The sequence below is a fragment of the Heteronotia binoei genome, chromosome 8 (genome assembly GCF_032191835.1).
Source record: "Heteronotia binoei isolate CCM8104 ecotype False Entrance Well chromosome 8, APGP_CSIRO_Hbin_v1, whole genome shotgun sequence".
NCBI lineage: Eukaryota > Metazoa > Chordata > Lepidosauria > Squamata > Gekkonidae > Heteronotia > Heteronotia binoei.
The window spans coordinates 49042744-49065404 of NC_083230.1; the positions used below are offsets into that span (position 1 = coordinate 49042744).

General features: G+C 41.8%; 1 protein-coding gene across 1 annotated transcript; it reads left to right on the plus strand.

The window, feature by feature from the left end:
• Nucleotides 1-1914: 1914 nt before the first annotated feature.
• Nucleotides 1915-20203, plus strand: MDM2 (MDM2 proto-oncogene). Its single transcript, XM_060245042.1, has 10 exons — nt 1915-2023; nt 3117-3191; nt 3863-3996; nt 6104-6153; nt 8337-8404; nt 8520-8580; nt 10028-10188; nt 11577-11732; nt 14124-14201; nt 19076-20203. Exons 1-10 carry the CDS (start codon nt 1955-1957, stop codon nt 19625-19627), a joined length of 1404 nt encoding a protein of 467 aa, XP_060101025.1. The 5' UTR covers nt 1915-1954; the 3' UTR covers nt 19628-20203.
• Nucleotides 20204-22661: the final 2458 nt, after the last annotated feature.

The following is a 22661-nucleotide window of genomic DNA, read 5'->3' on the forward strand; positions in this document are numbered from 1 at the left end:
GGTTGCTACAGAAGTACAAGAATGCAAACCTGTGGAACTGTGGAGAAAACACCTCAAAACTTCAGTTGGGAGGGAGGGGCTTGTTTTAATAATAAAGAAATACTAGAAATGTGGATTCTGATCCAGGGAAGTTCAAATTCTAAAAAACAAGCAGAAACACGGGGCAAACCCACAGCCAGCCAACCTTGGAAATACAACACTTAAATGTGCCAGAACACATTTTTCAGCGACAGATCAAGCCAGTCTTCACACGCCCAGGAACCCTTTTTTCCAGGTACCGCTTCACACAGTTCTAAGACTTATAATCTTAAAAAAATAATTCCTGGAATTTAAATTAAGCCCTGGGTAGGACCACAGAACTGGGGAATCCCAAATAACCAGTGCTGCCCTTTACAGAGAACAGCAACAAATCTCTGTTGGTGTCTGGGCTGAAGGTGTTTAGAAGTGTGCAACTCTAGGATTGCATTCCAAAAAGAGAAAGAGCTTAGCTAGACTGAAGTCACTCTGTAGATAGCTGGACTGACGAGTTTTTTTCCACTTTTCCCCCTTCCATAAGCAGTGTTCCCTCAAAGCTGAGTTAGCGTGAGCTAGCTCACAGTTTTTTAGCCTCCAGATCACACATTTTTGTCTTTGTTCAGGCAAAATAACCCCAGAGCAAATTTATTTGAAGTAGCTCACCACTTTAATGCCAGTAGCTCACAAAGTAGAATTTTTGCTCACAAGACTCGTGCAGCTTAGAGGAACAGCAGCTTAGAGGACGTAAGAGAAGTTTACTTGATGACCTCCATAGAACAATTATTTAATTCCGGCATGTTAAACAATAACTAGATACAAATATTTTTTAGAGCCAAGGTCAGGAAGCTGGCAGTGGAAGGGAAATCCCAGGGACTTGGGGGGGGGGGGGGGCGAAGGCCTCGGAGGCAGCAAGGAACAAGCCTGGGAGATGCAGCGGCGACCGGCTCACCGTCGCCCAAGGGGGCGAGGGTTTCCCTTTCTGCAGTTTCCCCTTTTGCAAACTCCCGCCCGCCCGAAGCCTTCGAAGAAACCTCGTCGCCACCCACCGTGCTCCAAGCAGTTGCCAGCCCAGGCGGAGGCCGCCGGCGGGAGAAGCGAAGGGGAATAGGCGGAGGGCAGCAGCGAGGCCGGTGGCAGAGAAGGCATCGCTGTGGGGAAGAGAAGCCCGCCGGGGTCCACACCGTCTGGCAGGGCGGGAGGCAGCTCAGCTCTCGACCGCCCTCCTCCGCCCCGTCCTGCAGGCCCGGCGCGGTCCCCTCAGAGCTCCGCCTCTGCCGCTCGCTGCCTGCCTCTCTCCGGCGGCCAACCCACCGAGGCTGAGGGCGGCAGGCTGCGGAGCTGCTTGCTTCCCCCCCCCTCCCCCCCGGGAGCGCCCAATTTGGCGCCACCCCTTCTGCCCCCCCTCTAGATCCGGCCGTGGGGGAAACGATAGGCCCTTTCCTGCTTCCTCAGGAGCAGGGGGGAACCTAGCACGATGCACACGGAGCAGGGAGGAAGGAAAAGGAAAGGCACAAGCGTGGAAGACGCCCGTGGGAACGAACAGCGCCGCTGACGGCCTCTGTCCCGATCCCACCCCGTGACTCACTCTGTGGTGGCTTCCGCGTCTCTCGGGATCATGTTGGGACATGTCGGGCCGTAGCCAGCCGAAGCGTTAAGCCCAGACTTGTCCGTGGAGAAGTAAACAGGCGGCGCTATTTATTTGAAGGGGCTTGTGGAGTAGTTGCAGTCTTCTCGGTCGTTATAGCGGGTGAGGCTTCAAGGAGCGTGAAGCTACGGGTGGCGGGCAGGCAAGCAAGTAGGGGAATTCCGTCGTTTGGCTTTGGCGGCGCAGGCTCTTTCAGCGGCGGCCTAATGCGAAGTGGTTAAAGGCTGTAGCCAACTACATTTTTTAAATGTGAGTTTATTTTTCTTTCCTAACAGGCAAAAGTGCAATACTAAGATGGCCTCTTCCGCCGACCAGCCTGCTGAGGGTACATCCGGCATGAGCCAAACGGATCAAAAAGCTCTGGTCAGTATTGGGAGGGGACGCTTTTGAATTTATGTGACTCGCATGTTAAGTTGTAAAGACCTTGATGTGCGTTCGCCATATGTGTGGTGTGGGATGTTAGCGTTGCATCCACTTTGTCCGCTCTCAGTTTGTGTCTGAAGACAGGAGTAGAGCCTCTCTCTACCCACACGCTGCTGTGTCAAGAGGTTATTCAAAACCTAGGCTAAATGTCAGATCCTTCTCACTGCCCCAATTTTCCTTGCATATCTTCGGTGATAGCCCTGTTCAGAAGACTCAGGGCAATGCTGCTGCAACTTGTTTCCTACTTAAGAAGGCTCAATTAAATGTTTGTGTGGAGTCTATATTCTATATGTATATGCATGTAGATCTCATCCTGTAATCCTGATGGCATGAAGAAAGCCCTGTTTGCACTTGTTCATGTATAGGCTCTATGTAAGTATTAATCTGAATCTGTATAGATTTCCCACTTCCCTCAGTCTATGCGTATATGTTACCCAGAAAGCTCATGTGTGGTATAATGGTTATACGTTCTATAAAAAGAACAGCCCATGAGTACCAGCGGCTGTACATCTGCTTTCTGCATGTATATCATAACATACTGCAGTTGTACTTACACACATGATCTACAGATTTGCATGGTCTTTCTTTATTAAAGGCCAGAGTGTTGCATGGATTTTTATATACATATCTTGGAATGTAGCATTTACATCTGTTCATTACTTTGTATGTGCAGGATGACATATAACACACACACACACAGTTGTTTCTCTGGCACCTTCACAAAATTCCTGCTTGTGAAAATGTGTAGCCAGGCTAACAGTTCTGAAACTACATTTTAAAATTAGTGTTTAGACAATGTGCATGAGTTCTGAGAACACTTCCACAGTTTGTGTTTTTAAAAAAACCCTAAATATGAAGCCTTTGTTTGGTGTATATTTAGTATAATATGTATTTGTGTGTGATCCTGGAGAACTTGCTGTTGTCATAGCAGCAAGATTAGGCATGTTAGAAACCTTGTAGTACTAGATCTGCAGCTTCTGTGCTCCTTGAACAGAAGCATACATATTTTAATTAATTGTATCTGTATTTTCAGGTTAGACCTAAGCCACTGTTGTTAAAACTTTTAAAATTTGCTGGTGCGCAGAAAGATACCTTTACTATGAGAGAGGTAAGTCATTTTTTTTCTTTTTCACAGGATCACATTTTTGTGTTGCTGTTGTGCTGTTCAAGAATGTTTAAAAATGTAAAACTGGAACAATGTGTTGTGAGTTTATATTTACTCATCTTCCTATATAATGAGAACAGATCTTTTAGCAACTGTTAAAAGGTTGGCTTCCCATAACTTCAAAATCGACATAGTAAACATGTAAAATATATAGATTAGCAAAATTAACAGGAATATGACAGATTGTGTATGCATATGTCTGGCTTTTTAAATCACAGTTGCTCCAAGAGGCTGTAGCTGGTTTATTTTGCTTTATGTAGAAGTTTTGCCCTCATTACAACCGTGTCCTTAGATACAGTGCTTAACTTTTGTCCATCAGCTCCAACAGCGGCCATTTGTTTATATGAATAAATGCTAAGAGATAGTTAGAAGTATAACCAGAGATAGCTAAACATGCTATGAGAATCAAAGTGTTCTGTTTATGTTGCCCTGCCCATTCTCATCCTGGATTTTGTTTCTTGGTTGTGCTGCACTGCAGCTGAATGTTTTAACTGGGTTTTCAGTTTAAATATATAGGGATATTAAGAGCAGTCATAGTAAATATGCTCCAAATTCTTGTGCGTTGATTTCGTACTGTACAAGCTGACACATCAAATGTTTGACTGCTTTTATAGGTAATATTCTATATTGGTCAGTATATTATGTCTAAACATCTATATGACGAAAAGCAACAACATATTGTACATTGTGCAAATGATCTTCTGGGAGATCTCTTTGGAGTACAGAGTTTTTCTGTAAAAGAACACAGGTACCACTATTTTTATGACTTCTTAGTGAATGCTTAGTGCATATGTTAACTTACAGCTTTCCTGGCACATACTTAAATGCTAGAGATGTGTATGACAGAAAACTCAGCTGCACTTTTATGTTATTGAACTCCATTATAGTCTGCTTTTAGTATCTGCAATTGCCTAATTTCAGAATGTTTGTGAAGTAAATTATATATCTGTTATCTACTAAGGAAAATATTCTTTGGCTTTATTCTTTGAAAATGGTGTGATTTGATACTGTTCATACGTCTGAGGGCTTGTATCGTTAAGAATACCCTTACTATGGGCAGGCCCGGCCCGAGCCCTTCCAGCGCTCTAGGCAGCACATCTGTGCCTGCCCCGATTCCCTGTGCCTGCTGCCTACTTGTGAGTAGGCAGCAGGTGCTACTTGCAAGTAGGCGGCAGGCGCGGGGCTACTCACAAGTAGCCCTGCAACTGCTGGCCCAAAGGCAGGCACCCCCCCCCACTCGCAGAGAGGAGGCCTAGCCATACCGGTCCAAGGTCTGCACGTGTTTTGAAGAGACCTCTAGAGGAAGTTTCTTCCCCTTCCTTTCCGAAAAGGAGGGGAGAGAAATTTCCTCCAGAGGTCTCTTCAAAATACATGCAGACCTTGCAGCCGGTATGTTGGGCATCCTTGCAGCGAGCTTCTCAGGCGGGAGCTGGCTGTGGCGGCAGGGAGATCTCCGGGGATGGGGTGGGTGGCGGCAAGGTGAACTTCAGGAGGCGGGAGGGAGAGAGCTGGCTGTGCCAGTGGTACAGCAGAGTAAATGTCGGGGGTGGGGTGAGCAGCGGCGGGGCAAGCTTCTGCGGTGGCAGGGGGGAGGGAGGCAAATTAGTCCATTGTCTTGGGCACCAGGAGAGAGCCCATTGCACCACCCTCTTGCTCCTGGCGCCCTAGACAACCACTTAGTTTGCCTAGTGGGCAAGCCGGCCCTGACTATGGGCTACAAGATTCCGCTTTTTATTAGCGTGAATTCTCCTTGGTGCATTGATAGCTTCTGATTATGTGTAATCATAATCTTAACTGTTCATACAGTTCTGACACATCCAGTAATTTTCCTTTTCACTTCTGTACTGGGATGAGCTTTGTACTTGCATTCCTGTTGCATTTAATGAATGGCCCCTGCTTTGCACTGAATGGGAGAAACTTGCTATGGCATACCAGAAACTCATTTGGTAGTGTTTACCTCATGCCCTTAACTTACTATCCTGGGGTCACTGATAAAGCAGATTTGAAAGAGAGGTTTAAATGCATTAAGTGCAACCACCTTACTAAATTATGATCACTGGACAAAGTTACTTTGAGATTTATTGGGTTAACCATGGTTCTAAAAATTGCCAGTCTGCACAACTTCAGGAAGTATGTATTTTTAACTACATAATAAAAGATTGAGAAAGAGAGGAATGCTAGAATTGTTGCCCTCCTTCACATCAGAGCAGCTAGATATTCTACTTAGTAATAAACCAAGAGACTGGTTTCATTATTTGTACCATACAAGATTAAAACTTGCAGTGTAAGACATTGTTCAACAAAAGAATCCATCTCATAACAAAGAAGAGATGGCTTACTATAAAGTTAAAATGTACCCAAAGGTTGAGGTCTTTTCTATCCCAAATATTTGGTTTTACACTAGCAAACAAAATTCATTCTGGATGATTTATAAGGACTTCCAGGTATTTTTCAGGGAATAGTAGTTCAGGACAGAAAACAGCTAGTTATGTCACGCAGCCCCATATTAAATAGGGGATTTATTTAACTTGGGCAACATAACATTTCCTGACACCAATACTCATCTGCAACTCCAGCGGTTTTTGCAGGTCTTGTGGGCCTCTAATCCAAGAGAGTTTCATCATAGCATATTAGTATCTTGGTTTGATGCTTCCTCATTCATAATTGTTAATTGCAAAAGACCATTATAAGTATGTATTAGGAGTAGGTACAGCTTTTGTGTGTGTGGTCCTCCACGCATGTTATGAAAAATATTCTAATCTAATGCTATGAAAATATTCTAATCTTTAGGATCACTTTATAATATTAATATCCAATTTATGTCCTTGAAACTATTTTTTTTTATTTTTCTCTAGGCAGTTATATTTGATGATTTCCAAAAACCTGACAACAATCAATCAGCAAGGTAAACTAGTTTTCTGTAATATTTTAAAAGCTTCTTGTTGCTGTTTATCATTGGAGGAAAAGGTTTTTTAAAAGTCTTGCACAGTAACAGTTGGATTGATTCTGTTTAGTTGTATAATGGACACCAAACACCAAGATGTCTTGTATGAATCAGAATCACTTCATTATTTACTTGGGGCTCCAGTGTATATTGACAGGTGTGGGAGGTATGCAGGCACTAGTACTCAAAACACTGCAGATAAATCAATGAGTGCTTGTTTAGTGGCAACTAAAAATTAAGACTTGTTCAGATGGGGACAAGAGACCAAACGAGGATCCTGCCCTGATTTGAACCTCTTATGCACAGTTACTTTTGTTTTCAGTGGAGTTTACAAAGAACTATTTCAATATGCTTAAGATTGTGTGGTAGGTCTGCTAGGAGAAGCTCTGTGATGGTGAGTGGTACTGAGCCTCCAGGATGTGTCTATGATGCAACAGGCAAATCATTTCAAATGTGTACATATATTAAAAGATTCAGGTGGGGAGCCATGTTGGTCTGAAGCAGCAGAACAAAGTTTGAATCCAATGGCTCCTTTAAGCCCAGCACAATTTTACTGAAGGTATAAACTTTTGTGTGCACACACACATTGAAACAGAAGTCACCAGCTGTTATATATAGGTAGTGGGTGAAGAGGATGTTGCCTGAAAATTGGATTAAGGCCTGTGAATGGACCCGGAATAAAACTTTGTCAGTCTTATGGTGCCACTGGACTCGAACTTCGTTCTACGTAAACAAATGTTTGCCTGATTGGTCTGGTATTTGTAATCTTCCCCCGCCCAAAAAGCTAGTTGCTAAATAACTTCTCTGACAGGGTTGTCACTTTCTGGAAAGTCGGGGAAATTGATCTGAAGTCAGGGAAAGTCAGGGAAATTGTGATTAAAATATATTCAAGCCGTGGATTTTTTACTTGCTGCTGCAAGAGCATGATCTGTTCTTGTGGCAACTGAAATAAAGAAGTAGCAGAATACATGTAAAACTTAATGATGCTATTTCTCAGCTCCACTCCCAGCAACCAGCCTAATGTGTTTGTTGAGCTCTGTCCTTGCATGATTTCCAAGGTCTGCCAGTAGCATTTGCAAAGCAAGCCTAGTTTAACCGTTTAGCAAAATAGACAAACTTTAAACATCTTAACTGTTTTCATCCCTACCTGCTAGTACTGCATTTAACTTGCATATAAAGATAAGCATGTCTTTGGGTCATGCTTGTGTTTGGAATGGACCTTTTATCTCCTGCTAAACCCAGCACAGAGTTTCAAATGAGTTTTGCCGCTGTTGGATTTCACAGACAACTAGCACTTTCTACTTTACACCATGCAAAGTAAATTTTCTTCCTGCTGAAGGTTACAGAGTACCAGCTCTCTCACACTCTTTCCTGACTTCTTCCATGCATAAAGGTTGCAAATGAGGGTTGCTTGCTTCTTTAGATTGCAAAAACTCCACCTCCTTTCTTGCTGCTGATCTGTTCATTACATTTTCTGGAATCAGAAAGTGAAAGTGAAACTTTCCCAGCTTTGGAAAGTTCCTACTTGTTAGCATTCAGAGTTTACTTGAAGTGAAGTTTGTATCTTGGTGTAATTTTTGATGCAATTGCAGAACAGATGATGCTGCAGTTAATGTTGAAAGAAGCTGATATTAAATCTCTTACTGTGACGAATATTTTTACAGTTGAGATTTGTGTAGTTGTAGCGTGGAACATTTCATTAAGCTTTGCATTAATGCAACACGGCCTATTTATTTTTTAACTTGTGGTTATATTTGAATGGTGGTCAGGGAACTTGACAAATGTTGGTCAGGGAAAATCAGGGAAATGAAAAATAAAATTTTAGTGGCAGCCCTGTCTAAAGTTCTTTGTGTTTCATTTGTGAAACTGATTCAATTTCACAAACTTTAGAGCCCATTCTAACATTCAGTACAAAAGATAGTATATTAATGTAAGTTTAATTAATCATATTCTTGTAGACATTACTGTATTTTAGCTTTTCAGATGTCTGTGTATATTTGTCAAAATACTGTAGTTACTAAATTAGGAATCTGAGGAACTCATATTTATAGGAAATCTATGTATTAATCCACTTACTCAGAAATGTATGTTTGAGTTGCCTGCTGTTCCTCTTTAGTGATTTCCAATATGTATTTTTTTTTAAGACTCTAGTAATGTTAACACATCTTCGAATCAGTCCAGGTCCTTGCTAGAAAATGGAAATGCTATAAAGGTAATTTCAAGCACATGGTATTTCTATATTAATACTCTTTTAAATGTAATATCTGAAACAGTTGTGTTTAATCTTTATGAGGAGTGTTGTTTATTTAGTATTCTTTTTAAAACAGGAATCAGTGCAAGAGTCAAGTGAAGCATCTACTTCTAGGAGTAGGCTACGCAGTGAAACAGGTAAGTGAAGGCTTCTTTGCCTGGGTTTCTGTACTGTTAGTAGTTCTCTCAGAGCAGAGCTCAAGTCATTGACAGATCAGGATGTTGATAGAAAGCCCAAGCTCAACAGGTGGCTCTAAGAGATCCAACAAATGGTTCACTTTGTTATGAAGTTCTATCATTTCTCAGTGGATGCATTTCAACTGATTGGATTCTAGAGGCTTTGGCTGCCCATTAACAAAGTGTGTCAGCTTCAGTGATATGAGGCTTGGCTTCACTTGAGGCCTCATTCCATATCTCCCTGAGTTTGTGGCATGCTAACGTGTTGTAAGGAGCTACTTGTTCCTTGAATTCTCCGTTTCTTTTCCATGCTCAGCTAGATGCATCCACTTTGTCTCCAGAGGGAGACCTCATGAAAATCCTGAGTATGGTAACAGTCTAGCCCTGGCCAGTGCCAATTATGGCGTGCATGTGTCTCATCAACATGCCTGATGACTTGACTTTATTTGTTGCCCTTTTTAAACAGCCCTGTTGACACTTCATGTGTCTTTAGAAAAGTTACACCAGATCCATCAAAGATCTTGTCAGTTTGCCAATGCCAATATCTATTTGTAGTGAATTTCACACATGTTTGCAAGATGGGATGATCAAATCGGTCTTTGTTTGGAATCTCTTAGAGAAGAACTTCGGTTTGACATTCTGTTAGCTGATTTAATGCAATCCTAAAATCTCACCTATGGAACCAACTACCAGAGGAAATGCGGGCCCTGCGGGACCTTGAACAGTTCCACAGGGCCTGCAAGACCTTCCTCTTCCGACTGGGTTTCGCTGATGAAAAAGGAAACAGCTAAGGAAAACCGCCATCATAAAAAGCAAACATAGCATTAGCACTTTTACTAATTTAAATTAATTTTTAAAACTTAATCAGAATTTTAATTAAAATGTTCATAATGTTTAAATGTAATTTTATTTATTTATGTATAACTAAGACTTGAATTATGCTGTTAGCCGCCCTGAGCCTGCTCCGGCGGGGAGGGCGGGATACAAATAAAATTTTGTTGTTGTTATCACTACCAGTGTTTCCTCTAAGCTGAGTTAGCGTGAGCTAGCTCATAGATTTTTAGCCTTCAGCTCACACATTTTTGTCTTAGCTCAAGAGGGATGACCCCAGAGCACACTAATTTATGCAATAGTTCACAACTTTAATGCCAGTAGCTCCCAAAGTAGAATTTTTGCCCCCAAGACTCTGCAGCTTAGAGGGAACATTGATCACTACTGGGCTTCTTTATAACTATCTTGTCTGAGGACAGAGTACTGATTTCATAAGATTTAATGAGAACACTGAATTTATGGGAGGCTTTTTTCAGTCTGTGTTGAATTACTCTGTACACGATGTTTGTTAATAGAGTGGTTGTAAAAAAAAGTCTTAAGGTTTCTCTTAGTTAAAATATGTTTTATCATGCAGAAGAAAATGCTTTAGAAGACCCCAGTGATGAAAGACAACGAAAACGACATAAATCAGACAGCATTTCTCTCACATTTGATGAAAGCCTCTCGTGGTGCGTAGTAAGTGGTTTATACTGTGATCGAAGTAACAGCAGCAGTTCCTCGGGCTCTATATCAAATCCAGTAAGTAGTGACAGGCATTAATGGAGTTTTTTCTGGAAATTTCTACGCATCTTATGTGTTTAAAATTGTACCCTCTGCAGCTGGGAAATAACACTTGAACACCCCCCCCCCCCAACAACACCTGTCTGCGCACATAACACTTAATGGCAGAAAGAATTGTTCTAGCCTAGTCTTCTCATGATATGCTAGACAAGGGGCCCCCTAACATGGGAACTGTTTGTAATCAATAAGGTAGCTTGCAACTCATTCAAATTGAACCTAGAGCAGTATGAAGAATGTGTTGTTTCTGTTTGGTTTCCTTTAATATCATATTTAATGGAACATGATATTGTACCTCAGAATTCATTTTACAGAAAACAGATTTATTTTTTATTTGGAGTTATTTTGTATATTCTACTTCTACACCTTGGATTTTTTTTTTCAACATTAGATTGATCCTTGTCTATGTGAACTGTATGAATATGTCATGGTTTTAATTGTAAGCATTAAACAAAGCTTGTTTTTAAATGGTTAAAAAAAGGGGTCTGCCAGCAACTTTTCTGGTGTCTACCAAGTGTTTTCAGGAAGTGGGAGGGGCCAGGTGGGACTTTGACCCAGCAAGGAGATTTGACTGGCTGTGCAGATTTTTTAAAATGCTGCTTTGGTAGCAGCTGCCACCATAGCACAATGATGTTACTGAAGTTAAGCTGTGGCAATCATTCTGTGGCTGGTTCCACATCTTGTGGCCGCCATTTTGTTGCTGCACTTACCTTGGTGGGTCAGAATTCCAAATGTGTCTGCAGGCTTTAAAAGGTTGGAGATTTCTGTGTGTTGTATATTTTTTCAATATGGTAATATTCAGTCATTGTTTGAGTAACAGCCTGAATTTGATACAGTATCATGAAAGATGCAGTTGCCCTAAGTGCAGATGACTGATTGTTAAAGTTTAGCTCTTTTCCCACAATCCTTAACCTGGTTATGTGGCAGAGCTAGCCATTGTATAATGGATGCAAATAGCCTACGCTGTTCCACCCACACAAAAGTGGGTTTCCTCTCCACCCCGTGAATAGGATTTTCCTGTGCTGTGAAGGGCTATCGCAATTGCAGCAAAGCTTTCTATGTGTGGTAATATTATTATTATTACATATTATTATTATTATTATTATTACATATTATTGCTTACTGGTATGTGTCCAAATACAGGTTCTGGTTAGAGACATAAATTATAATAGATTAAATTACTACCTATATTAAGGCAGGTTTCTTCTTGCTATTACAAGTGGTTCTTCTCATAGATCTTACAGAAACTTGTGCTCATCTCCTTATGGTCTCTAAAGCTGTTGACTTCATTTACTGTACTTCTAATTACAAGCTGATTAAAAGGAAACATGCATTTTTGTTTCTTTTAGGATAATAATGCTAATTCACTAAGTGGAAATTCAGATTGGTTAGACCAGGATTCTGTTTCAGATCAGTTCAGTGTTGAGTTTGAAGTTGAATCAATCTGTTCAGAAGACTACAGCCCTAATGAAGATATACAAGAACTTACAGATGAGGATGATGAGGTAGGTGCATTTAAAACAAAGTTCATTGGACTGTTGTTAGGGAAAGTACGGCTTTGTATTAGAATGTCATATGCTCACATAATTTAAGAAGTTGCCTTATAATGAGTTAGGTCATTAGTCTGCCTAGCCAGTCAGGCAGGCAGTTCTCTTTCCCAGCCTCGCTACCTGAAATGCCAGGCATTCACCCTGGGATCTTCTGTGTGCAAAACACATGTTCTACCCCAAATGCGATTAAATTGTGAGAGCCATTTAGATATTATGTTTCATTTGGCATTCAAACTCAGTTTGCTCATTATAGAGTGCTTGTGATAAGCCCACATTAAGCTTCTTGACTCCCTGAAAACTGTGTCAAGCTCTAATTAATTTTATCTGCAACTGCCTGTTGGGTAGAGCCTTGTGAGAATAACTGTATTGTGGACCAGTGGGACGTTTTTTGAATTTCTGTGTTCAGTTGTCATTTTAGAGACTTCTCTCTCCTTGCATAAGCAGTTGGTCTAGACTCAGGTCCACTAGCATCTTAGACTGATGAAGGGAGCTCTTGAAAACTTATACCCCAGACATCTTGTTGGTCTCTAAAGAGCTGCTGGCCTTGAATCTTAGCTATTCTATTGCAGGCAAACACAGCTACCCTCTGAAACTACCTTTTTGCAGTATTCGCTCCTTAAGACGCACACACTTTTCCCTCCACTTTTTGGGGGGGGAAAAGTGAGTCTTATGGTGCAAAAAATACTGTATTTTCAGTTTATCTAGAACAAAGTAGGAGTCGAGTTTACCTTTATGACCAACAAAGTTTTATTCCGAATGTAAGCTTTTGTGTGCTCCAAGCACACTTCATTAGATGAGGAATCAGGTACAATGAGCAGAGCTACATATAGCTGGTAGGCAGTGGTTTAGAATGCAAAATGGTACAAATTTAAGATCCAATGACAGAATAGTAAAATTAACAAATTGAGCAAACCTTTGATCTGGGTAGCATGAGTAAGCAATAAAACAGTAATATGTCAAAATGTGAGAATGTCTGTTAATCACTCTATTGTGTAAGCCTGGGCCAGAATGGGGGCATTTCTTTCTCAGAGGTTTTCCAATCCATCTTTTAACTTGTAACATACATATAGTTTGCCATTAGAAGAAAAATACATTAAAATATAGTGGAAGATAGGTTTAGCATACGTAATGAGATAAACAGCCAATATCCCTATTTGAGTATGTCAATACAGCTAAAAGAAAAATATATTGGATAGTGATGTTCTTGTCCACCTAATTTACTGTTTAACATGTAAACATCATTCTAGTTTGCCATTAGAAAAAAAGAATACAATAAAATATTGTGAAATAAAATAAAAAGCTTATGTTCTGAATAAAGCTTTGTTGGTCTTAAAGGTGCACTTGACTCCTACTTTGTTCTTCTGCTTCAGACCAACACGGCTGCCCACTTGGATCTATTCAGTTGATCTACTTTGTCATCTTTTCTTTTGGTGCATGGAATATGGTGCCCTGTTGGTCCCCCTCCAGTATTTTCTGTGACCCAATGTACATAACAGCCTATAGGAAGAAGGGTGGGATACAGAGGGGGTAAAATTAAATGTAGTTCTGTGTGTAGCCAGTGGCTTTTACGTGTCAGCAGAGAACTGATATTGTATGGATCTCTGATTTCTTGGTAAGTTTTTCATTTTTAATCAAGTTGCTTTGGAAACATGAAAATAGTTATCAGAGAAAGGGTCAAAAGTGGGGAAGGATGACTTGTATGACCTGTACAGGTTTCTGTGTTTCCTCTTGTTTCTGGGCTCCCTGATTGCACTCTACTTTTTTCCACTTCAACTTTACAAACTATTCATTCTCTAAGTTTCTTCCAAAAACAGTAACATAATTTGAAAGTTGGGTACATCATGCAGAATTAACTCTTCCAGTTGGAATAATAGTTCTTTTACTGGAATTGTGTATAGTTCCATGGGTTCAGAATTGTTCATATTTATTCCTAAAAACCTGAACCCTGCTTGAAGCTTGGGTGAGAAAGTTCACTTTGAAGTCATTTGTGGGTTAAGCAATTTCAAGCATAGAAAGGACCGTCGTGATTTTTGTGTGTGTGTGGAATTGTAGCTATATCTTGTTATCTAGGTAGATCAAGATGGATAGCCATGTTTGTCTATAGCAGCTGAAAAGAGTAAGAGTCTTCAGAAGAAGTGAGCAGTGATTCATTAAAGCTCATATCCTACCACAAATTCTATCAGTCTTTACTGTTACTGGACTCCTACCTTTTTTTAATCCTACTATCTAGTAATTGATGAAGAGGCTTGAAATGTGTATACAGTTACATTTTGCTTCTCTTTAGAATTGTAACAACTTAGCTTCCAGTTTTTGAAATTTACATGAAATCTATTTTTTTTGCATCAGCTATATCAAGTAACTATATATCAGACTGAAGAGAGTGATATAGATTCATTTGATGATGATCCTGAAATTTCATTAGCTGTAAGTAAATTCTTGTCTATGAAATAAAACTGATACTTTGGATGTAAGAAATATTGCAGACTATTTTGAGCTGTGCTGATTCCAAGCGTTCATTTAAAAAGAACATTGTAATGCATCTAATAGCCTATTAGGAAAACTGGATGCGTTGGATTGTAAAGGAAGGGTATTTGTTTAATCCATGGTGGTGCTAATGGGGTTAGAGAGCCAAATTATTTGACTGACCATTGCCAGGAACACAACTTTTCCATGATCTGTATCAATTTGACACCAAACAGTTAATTCATTTGACATTAAAATTTGGAAAAGTGTAAATAACATTAATCATATTTGTTCTATGATAAAATTATTATGCAAACATACGCCTGTCATGCTGTGTCCAGTACAGCTGTTGAGTATTTCTCTCCCACTTCCCCATTGCTTGATATTAATAGCTTCAGCCCATGACTCTAGACTTGAGTTCCTGCCATATTTCATGCAAAAATCTAACCACTACTGTTCCTTTGATCAACTTCTTATGTGAAAGACAGGATACAGTCTCAGAACCTTTAGAGGCCATGGAATCTGTTCAGTTCTAGAGCTTAACTCTGAATATACCTTATAACAAAGATCAACCTATTTGTCAAAACCTCAGCTCTTGTCACTAGCTGAAGAAGTTCCATCTCCTTTTGTGCTATCAGAGCCAGTGTGGTGTAGTGGTTAAGTGTGTGGACTCTTATCTGGGAGAACCAGATTTGATTCCCCACTCCTCCACTTGCACCTGCTAGCATGCCTTGGGTCAGCCATAGCTCTGGCAGAGGTTGTCCTTGAAAGGGCAGCTGCTGTGAGCGCCCTCTCCAGCCCCACCCACCTCACAGGGTGTCTGTTGTGGGGGAGAAAGGTAAAGGAGATTGTGAGCCGCTCTGAGACTCTTTGGAGTGGAGGGCAGGATATAAATCCAATTTCTCCTTCTCCTTCTTATCTCAGGCTCATTGAACACCAAAGCTGCTGTCCCAAGGAAAGAGATCAGGCCTAATACTCCCTCTAAGCTGTGGAGTCTTGTGAGCAAAAATTGTACTTTGTGAGCTACTGGCATTAAAGTTGTGAACTACTGCATAAATTAGTTTGCTCTGGGGCCATTTTTCTTGCGCTCAGACAAAAATGTGTGAGCCAGAGACTAAAAAACTGTGAGCTAGCTCTCACTCAGTTTAGAGGAAACACTGGTCAGGCCTCCCTGACTTGGGTCTACTGGGTCCCAGGGGAATAATTTCCAGCATGTACCTTTTTACTCCCACTGCTGTATGTGCAGCAAGAACTGAGTTCTTGCCACCGGTTGAGGAATGCACCCCATTCCAGGATATTGTTCTTGGGTTCATTGATCAGCCAGGTCATCAGGAATATCAGAAACCCTTATTGCCACTAGTTGAAGAAGTAATAAGCCCCTCTTGCTGCTTGTTCTAGGATATTGTCCTCTTGGGTTTATTGAGCAACCAGGGAATATCAGACACCCTTTTGTCAGGCCATTCTTAGGGCTGTTATGGCTACCATGGCTTCATCCCAGGTTATTTTGACACATCGTAGATCAAATGTTTTGCACAGGTGTCTCTGGGGAGCTAGTTATATAGCCAGGCATGCTATGATTGGACCATTTTCTGCTGAAGATGCAGTTGAGTATCTCCCCTGCCCGCCCCCCATGATGGACCGTTCAGAATAGTCCACCACTTAAAGTATGATGGGTCCATTTATGAGTCCAGAATGCTCTGCAGAGATTTTGAGAGTCTGAACAGTGACTCTGCTGAAGCCTTGGCATGAATGCTGTACTTCTGACCATGATAAACAGGGTTTCTGCTTTCCCTAGAATAGAAGCCCAGTTCCATGATACACCAAAAATCAGAAAAAGTGTTGGGAGGTATCTTGAACATAGTTGGTGGAAATACCACTCTGAATCTGGTGAGTGCACATTAGAGGACATTCAAAAGCTTATGTGGTGCCAGTGACAAAGAAGCGTACTCTGCTACAATCACATTAGCTGAATGACATCCAGTGTAGTGTAGTAGTTAAGAGTGACAGACTCTGAAGGACCAGGTTTGATTTCCCACTTCACATAAAGTCTGCTGGGTGACCTTAATAATAATAATAATAATAATAATAAATTTTATTTCTACCCCACCCTCCCCGCAAAGCGGCTCAGGGCGGCTAACAGTAAGTAATATATTAACATAAATAGTAAAACATTAGATTAGCAATTAAAATTACACATATAAAAACCCGTTAATTCAGTTAAAATACTTAATTTTACATTACATTATATATATATCTGGCAGTAATAGCTGTTCTGGCGCTGAATCTGCCAGTTTAAATGGTGTTAGAGATGGCGGTTCTTCGTTCATTGCAACTCAGCAGTCCGTATCATTATAGGCGTGTCTAAAAAGGGCAGTCTTGCAGGCCCTGCGGAACTGGTCGAGGTTCCGCAGGGCCCGCACCTCCTCCGGGAGCTGGTTCCACAGTGCAGGTGCCGCAACTGAAAAGGCTCGTACTCTGGTGTTTTGGAGTTTGGCCTCTCTCGGCCCAGGGATGGTCATTTTGTTTTTACTTGCTGACCTCAGTGCCCTCTGGGGTTCATACGGGGAGAGACGGTCCCTTAGGTAGGCAGGTCCTCGGCCATATAGGGCTTTAAAGGTAATAACCAACACTTTGTACTGGACTCGGTAGATAACTGGCAGCCAGTGCAGTCCGCGCAGCCCCGGCTGTATGTGCTCCCATTTCGGGAGCCCCAGTAACAGCCTGGCCGCCGCATTCTGCACTAGCTGCAGCTTCCGAGTCCGGCACAGAGGTAGCCCCAAGTAGAGGGCATTACAGTAGTCCAATCTTGAGGTGACCGTTGCATGGATCACTGTTGCGAGGTCGCGGCGTTCCAGGAAGGGGGCCAACTGCCTTGCCCGCTTCAGATGAAAGAATGCTGACTTGGCAGTGGCTGCTATTTGGGCCTCCATTGATAATGAAGGCTCCAGTAAAACACCCAAACTCTTTACCTGGCGCACTGGTTCCAATGGTGCGCCGTCGAAGGTTGGGAGAGCTATTTCCCCTCCCTGGGCGCCGCGACCCACGCAAAGGACCTCTGTCTTCGCTGGGTTCAGCTTCAACCCACTCAGTCTAAGCCACGCCGCTACAGCCTGCAAGGCCCGATCCAGGTTCCCTGGGGCGGAGCCAGGCCGGCCGTCCATTAGTAGATAGAGCTGGGTGTCATCTGCATATTGATGGCAACCCAGCCCAAACCTCCGGACAATCTGGGCAAGGGGGCGCATATAAACCTTGGGCCAGTCACAGTTCTCTTGGAACTCTCTCAGCCCCACCTACCTCCCAAAGTACTTGTTGTGGGGAGAGGAAGGGAAGGTGATTGTAAGTTGTTTTGAGACTCCATAGGGTTGAAAAGAGCAGGGTATAAAAACCCACTCTTCATGGTTATTTGATGATGTGATTTCACCCATTAGACAGATATTTTTGCATGGTTCTTTGTGGGTTAGAGTCTTCAGGTCAGCTTTTTCATGCAGTGGAGACATCTGAAGCACCATCTGGTCTTTTTATTATGGATAGCTTCTGGATGAAATCTCTGATCAGTTTTGACAGGATCCTGGCTGCCATGAAGATCTGTTCATTTGACCTTTTCTCCATCCCAATACAGTGAGGGTTCCACTGATGGGAAATATTAATTATTAGGGTGCCTTCTTCCAAGATGTCATTGTTCTGTCTGTTTTTGAAAAGACCCTCTTTTTATAAACAGGTCTTTGCTAATTATAAGCCAATTTGTAATATATCTTTTTCTAGGGAAAGTGATTGAGAGGGTCATGGCAAAGCAACTCTAAGGTTTCCTGGATGACTTCTCTGCTGTTGACCCTTTCACCCTGTTTCAGGCCTAGAAATGACACAGGCTTTGTAGTTATGGTGGGTGATCTCTGCTTATAGACTGATAATGAAAATGTGTCCTCACTAGGCTTACTGGATCTTTCTGCAATCCTTTGATATGGTTGCCCAGTTGAGGATGTTAAAGCACCTGGATATCAGAGTGTGAACTAAGGGGATTGTCTTAAAATGATTTAGGTCTTTTCTGTCTGCCATTGTTCAGAAGGTTGTTGTGGAAGATGAGTCTTTAGCATGGGATTTCACACGTGGGGTTCTACAGGGTTATAATCCTTCTGTAGTCTTTTGGAGTTCACTGGCAGTCTTAATGCAAAAAAAATTAATGCAACTGAACTTAGCTGACTCTACTTACTTAGTTCTTATTGCAGCAGTAATGGTTCTTACAGCTAAACCATGGTGTTCAAGAGCATACAGCAAGTAACTTCAGGCAGCAAGGGTGAGCTAAGTGGAGGAAAGTAGATAGAAAAGGTATTCTCTTCCATCATAGGCTAAATTATATAGGAAATGGCAGGCATAACTTGTTGACATTCCCCAACTAATCACAGGGATATCTCCATGGAATATTCTGGACAGGAGCAAGCTTACCACCACCTCCTTTACCAGATTCACAGCTGAACGGCATGAGCTAATTAACAGGCTTGGGAGATGGCCGTGGCCAGTAACCATTAGGTGGGGGCTGGAGGGAGCTAATACCTGCAGGGGTCAAAGTACAATTAAATGTGTGTTTAGTTAGAATTTTCCTCTAAGATGGCTTCTCTTTTAATAGGCATGATGACAAGATAAAGCTTGGGATTCTGCAGTCACCTCTTGATACCTTCCTGCCCTAACAATGTAGTGGGTACCACCCCTCTTCGCAGCTGTATCATCTGGTCTCAGTGGAACAGTTAGGATTATGCCCCATGATGTCTAATCTTTATGTACTGTATAAGTGACAGTTTAATAAATGCTATATCACATCTGTTTCTCTTCTAATTCACAAGGATTATTGGAAATGCTCAAACTGCAGTGAAATGAATCCACCCCTTCCTCGCCATTGCCCCAGATGCTGGGCTCTTCGGGAGAACTGGCTCCCTGATAAGAAGAGTGAGAAGACTCAAGAGAACAAGTGTGAAGATGCTGCACCACTAGATCCTGAGGAGGGCTTTGATGTTCCAGACTGTAAGAAAGGAAAGCTAGATGAAGATAAAGAGGTGGATGCAGCAGAACAGACCTCTGAATCACAAGAAAGTGAAGAATATTCCCAACCATCGACATCTAGCAGTATGCTTTGCAGCAGTCAAGAAAATTTGAAAGAGCCTGAGAAAGAAGAGACTGAAGATAAAGATGGAGGCACAGATTCAAACCTTCCTCTGTCCAGCATAGAGCCTTGTGTCATATGCCAAAATCAACCTAAAAATGGTTGCATCGTACATGGAAGGACAGGACATCTCATGTCATGTTATGCATGTGCAAAAAAACTGAAGAAGCGCAATAAGCCCTGTCCTGTCTGCAGGCAGCCAATAGAGATGATTCTACGAACTTACTTTTGCTAGCTGAAGTGCAAGAAGAATCGTGTGGTCTTATTAAGGATTTTTGAAGGCTGATAAGAGGAAATTAATTTAAAAGATAGATTGAATGTTTACAGAAGAGTTTATATTTTAATTTTTTCCTTTTGGAAAATTAACAGTATTTGCACTGAAATTGATAGGCTCTGGAGAACATATAACCTTTTGGTGTGTTAATACCATTATATATACCTTTGCATAAGAACTTGTTAACAAAAGAGTTAACAAAGTGCTTGTCATGAGATCATTTATTAATAGTTCTAAATTCATTGTAGAACAGAATTGCAAATCAGATATTTTCTGTAAATTATATATATTCTAAGATCGCCCAAATTCTAGACTACAACTTTTTTTCTGATAAAAATTTTGTTTCTGTTGCATCTTATTTTCCAGTCTTTACTCCCACAAACCACCCCCAAAAGCAATTCAAAATTGGTCTGAGACCATGAGAAGAGAGTAAGATCTGGTGTGAATAACTTTAAATTGTACCTTCACGTTGTAGCCATCCTATTTGCATTTTCATGGTAAAATTATAGTGAATTATTAAACTGAAAATCATTGCTTGTTTTGCCTTAAGATATTGTATGAAAAACAGTGTTGTACTGTCAGGAGCTTTTCAAATGCTGTTCCTGGAGCTTGATGTAAAATTCCTGTGAGGACAAATCAGAGCACTGAAGTCCTGATCCCTAGGCTCAAATCTCTCTGCCCAAGCTCCTTCTCTTGCATGGGAGAGGGATGAGTCTGTCTCCCTACTACCTGATCCATTTTCATTGGGGAACTACGACTGTACCTGCTAGAGGACCTACAGCCCTTGGGAAATGACTTGTGAGATGGCTTCTGTAATCTTCACATCTATCCAAGCCATGAGGTTAGCCTGTGGATTTTCCCCTGAAAGATCAAAAACTGCACTGGGCCCCGGAGGGAGAGCTGTTGGGGCACAGCAGGGAGCACCAGACTGGAGGGGGGCATCCTCTTGGGGCCCACCCTCACTGGCATTCCCACTGTTCTCTCTTTCTTGTTGCCAAAGGAAACAAACCCCCTCCATAGACTTTGAAAAATGTTTCAGAAGTCTTCTGCAGAGCTGAACCCGGGGGACCCAGGTTTTGTCCCGCACTGGCTGTTCCAGAGGTGTTTCAAGCCTCCTGGAAGGTCCAGCACACTTCTCTGTGGTGTCCTGCAGCAAGCAGCTGGGGAAGCTCCCAGCCTGAAGGCTGGAGACCTCACAGCCAGGGAAACCCACCAAGGGCCAGAGCAGCAGGGAAGGCTTCCTACCACTGCAGACGACTCCCAGAGGAGTCTAGAACACAGCAAAGGGGGAGGGGGCAAACCCTTTCCTCTTCTCAAGGTCCATGCCTGAGAACCAGAGCCCTTCCCCCCCCCCCCCTTGAGCCAGAGCAGCTGGGGAGGGCTCCCCATCACTATCAATAGCTTCCTAGTCTTCTTGCTGCATCCAGAATGAGGCAAGGGGGAGGGGGGAAGGCAACAAAACTTTCCCATTCCGTTCCCCAAAAGAGCCTTGCTAGGTAGGACTGGTAAGGCTCTCCACCTTTAGCCTACACAATGTAGGAGGAGCTGGGCTGCCAATATGAAAATAAAGTCAATAAAGGGAATTGCCATGCTCTGTGCAAAGTGCTGTCAGTGACTTCTATTGGCCATGAGGCAGGGCCAAAAATCCTGAAAGGTAAACTGGTGAAATGTAAGTTTATTTCTATTATCCTGAAGTGCCAGCAAGGTGCAGGTACATCATTTCTATAGTAGGACTTTATGAAGATTGGATCATCAATGATGGTCACCATGTCAAAATTCCTGAAGTGGCTGCTCTATCCTTTCCTTTTTTTATATCAAGAATTAAACAAATGCTTATCAGGAATGAGAATTTATATACAACTTCTTTGGTAGCTAGGCCATGAGAAAATTTTGCTAGCCAGCCCTAATATCTCATACGGGTATGGAAACATAATGGGATGGTGTGCTTTCCCAATCACACCTGCCAGAAGCCCCCGCCCTAGCTCACAGGAGCCAAATTTGGGTGGCATTTATTCAACAGCCTGCCAACCTGCCAGTCAGAACTGTTTGTATTGCTTAGAATGTAATTCTCTGCTTATAAGGCTCGCAACATGGAAACTGAAGATTTGAACCCATTCACATTAGTTAAATAAAATTGTCAGGATGAAGGAGATGGTTTCAGGAAAAGGGTCAAGAAGAAATTGGGTCACTAGAGGCTTGGTTAGAGTTTTTTAAAAAAGTTACTCCATGGCCAAGTGAAAACCTGAAAAAGAGCCAGGTTTACAGTCATATCAGCTGAAATATAAACTGTTCAGATCTAAAATGTTAACGTTTGTCTCTGGCCCTCTTCCATTGCTACAAGGCAGTAAAAATAGGTCAGCTCTCCTTGCAGCAGTGGGTATGGAAAAATCTGTTTCTGGCCCAAGTGAAAAGAAACTGTGCAGGAATGTAAGCCACATGTTTGCTTGGTGTGGGCTGCACTCAAGATGGCCCAGCCATTGAATTTTACATCCTAGTCAAAGATGGCACCTGGAGTGTTCAAAGTGTTAGTCTTCTGTTCTTGTTTGTTCAAGAGTTGGATTTGCTACAAAAGGTACAATGAACTAATCAGCTTTCACCAGTGGTGTATGAATTAGTCTGCACAATGGTGTATGAATTAGCTGTGCCCGTAAAAAATGAGGTTTTAGGATTATAATAGAAAGCACACAGGCAAAGGTCGCTTCAAATATACAAAAGCAGTGAAAAGGAAAAGCTGATGTCAAGAATCATTAGGAAAGGGATTAGAATTAAATCTCTGGCTTCGTAATGCTTTATAAGTATCTGGGGGTAACATTTTAATCTACAGAGCATTTGCATACAAATACTGTATAGATGCATCTATCTCATGAAACTTGAGAATATACAGAAAGTGATGTCTGAAGTTTTAATTTAAACTTTAAAGGCTGTCTTTAAGAACAGGTGAGGTGCCAGAAGATTGGAGGCGGGCAAATGTCCCCATCTTCAAGAAGGGGAAAAA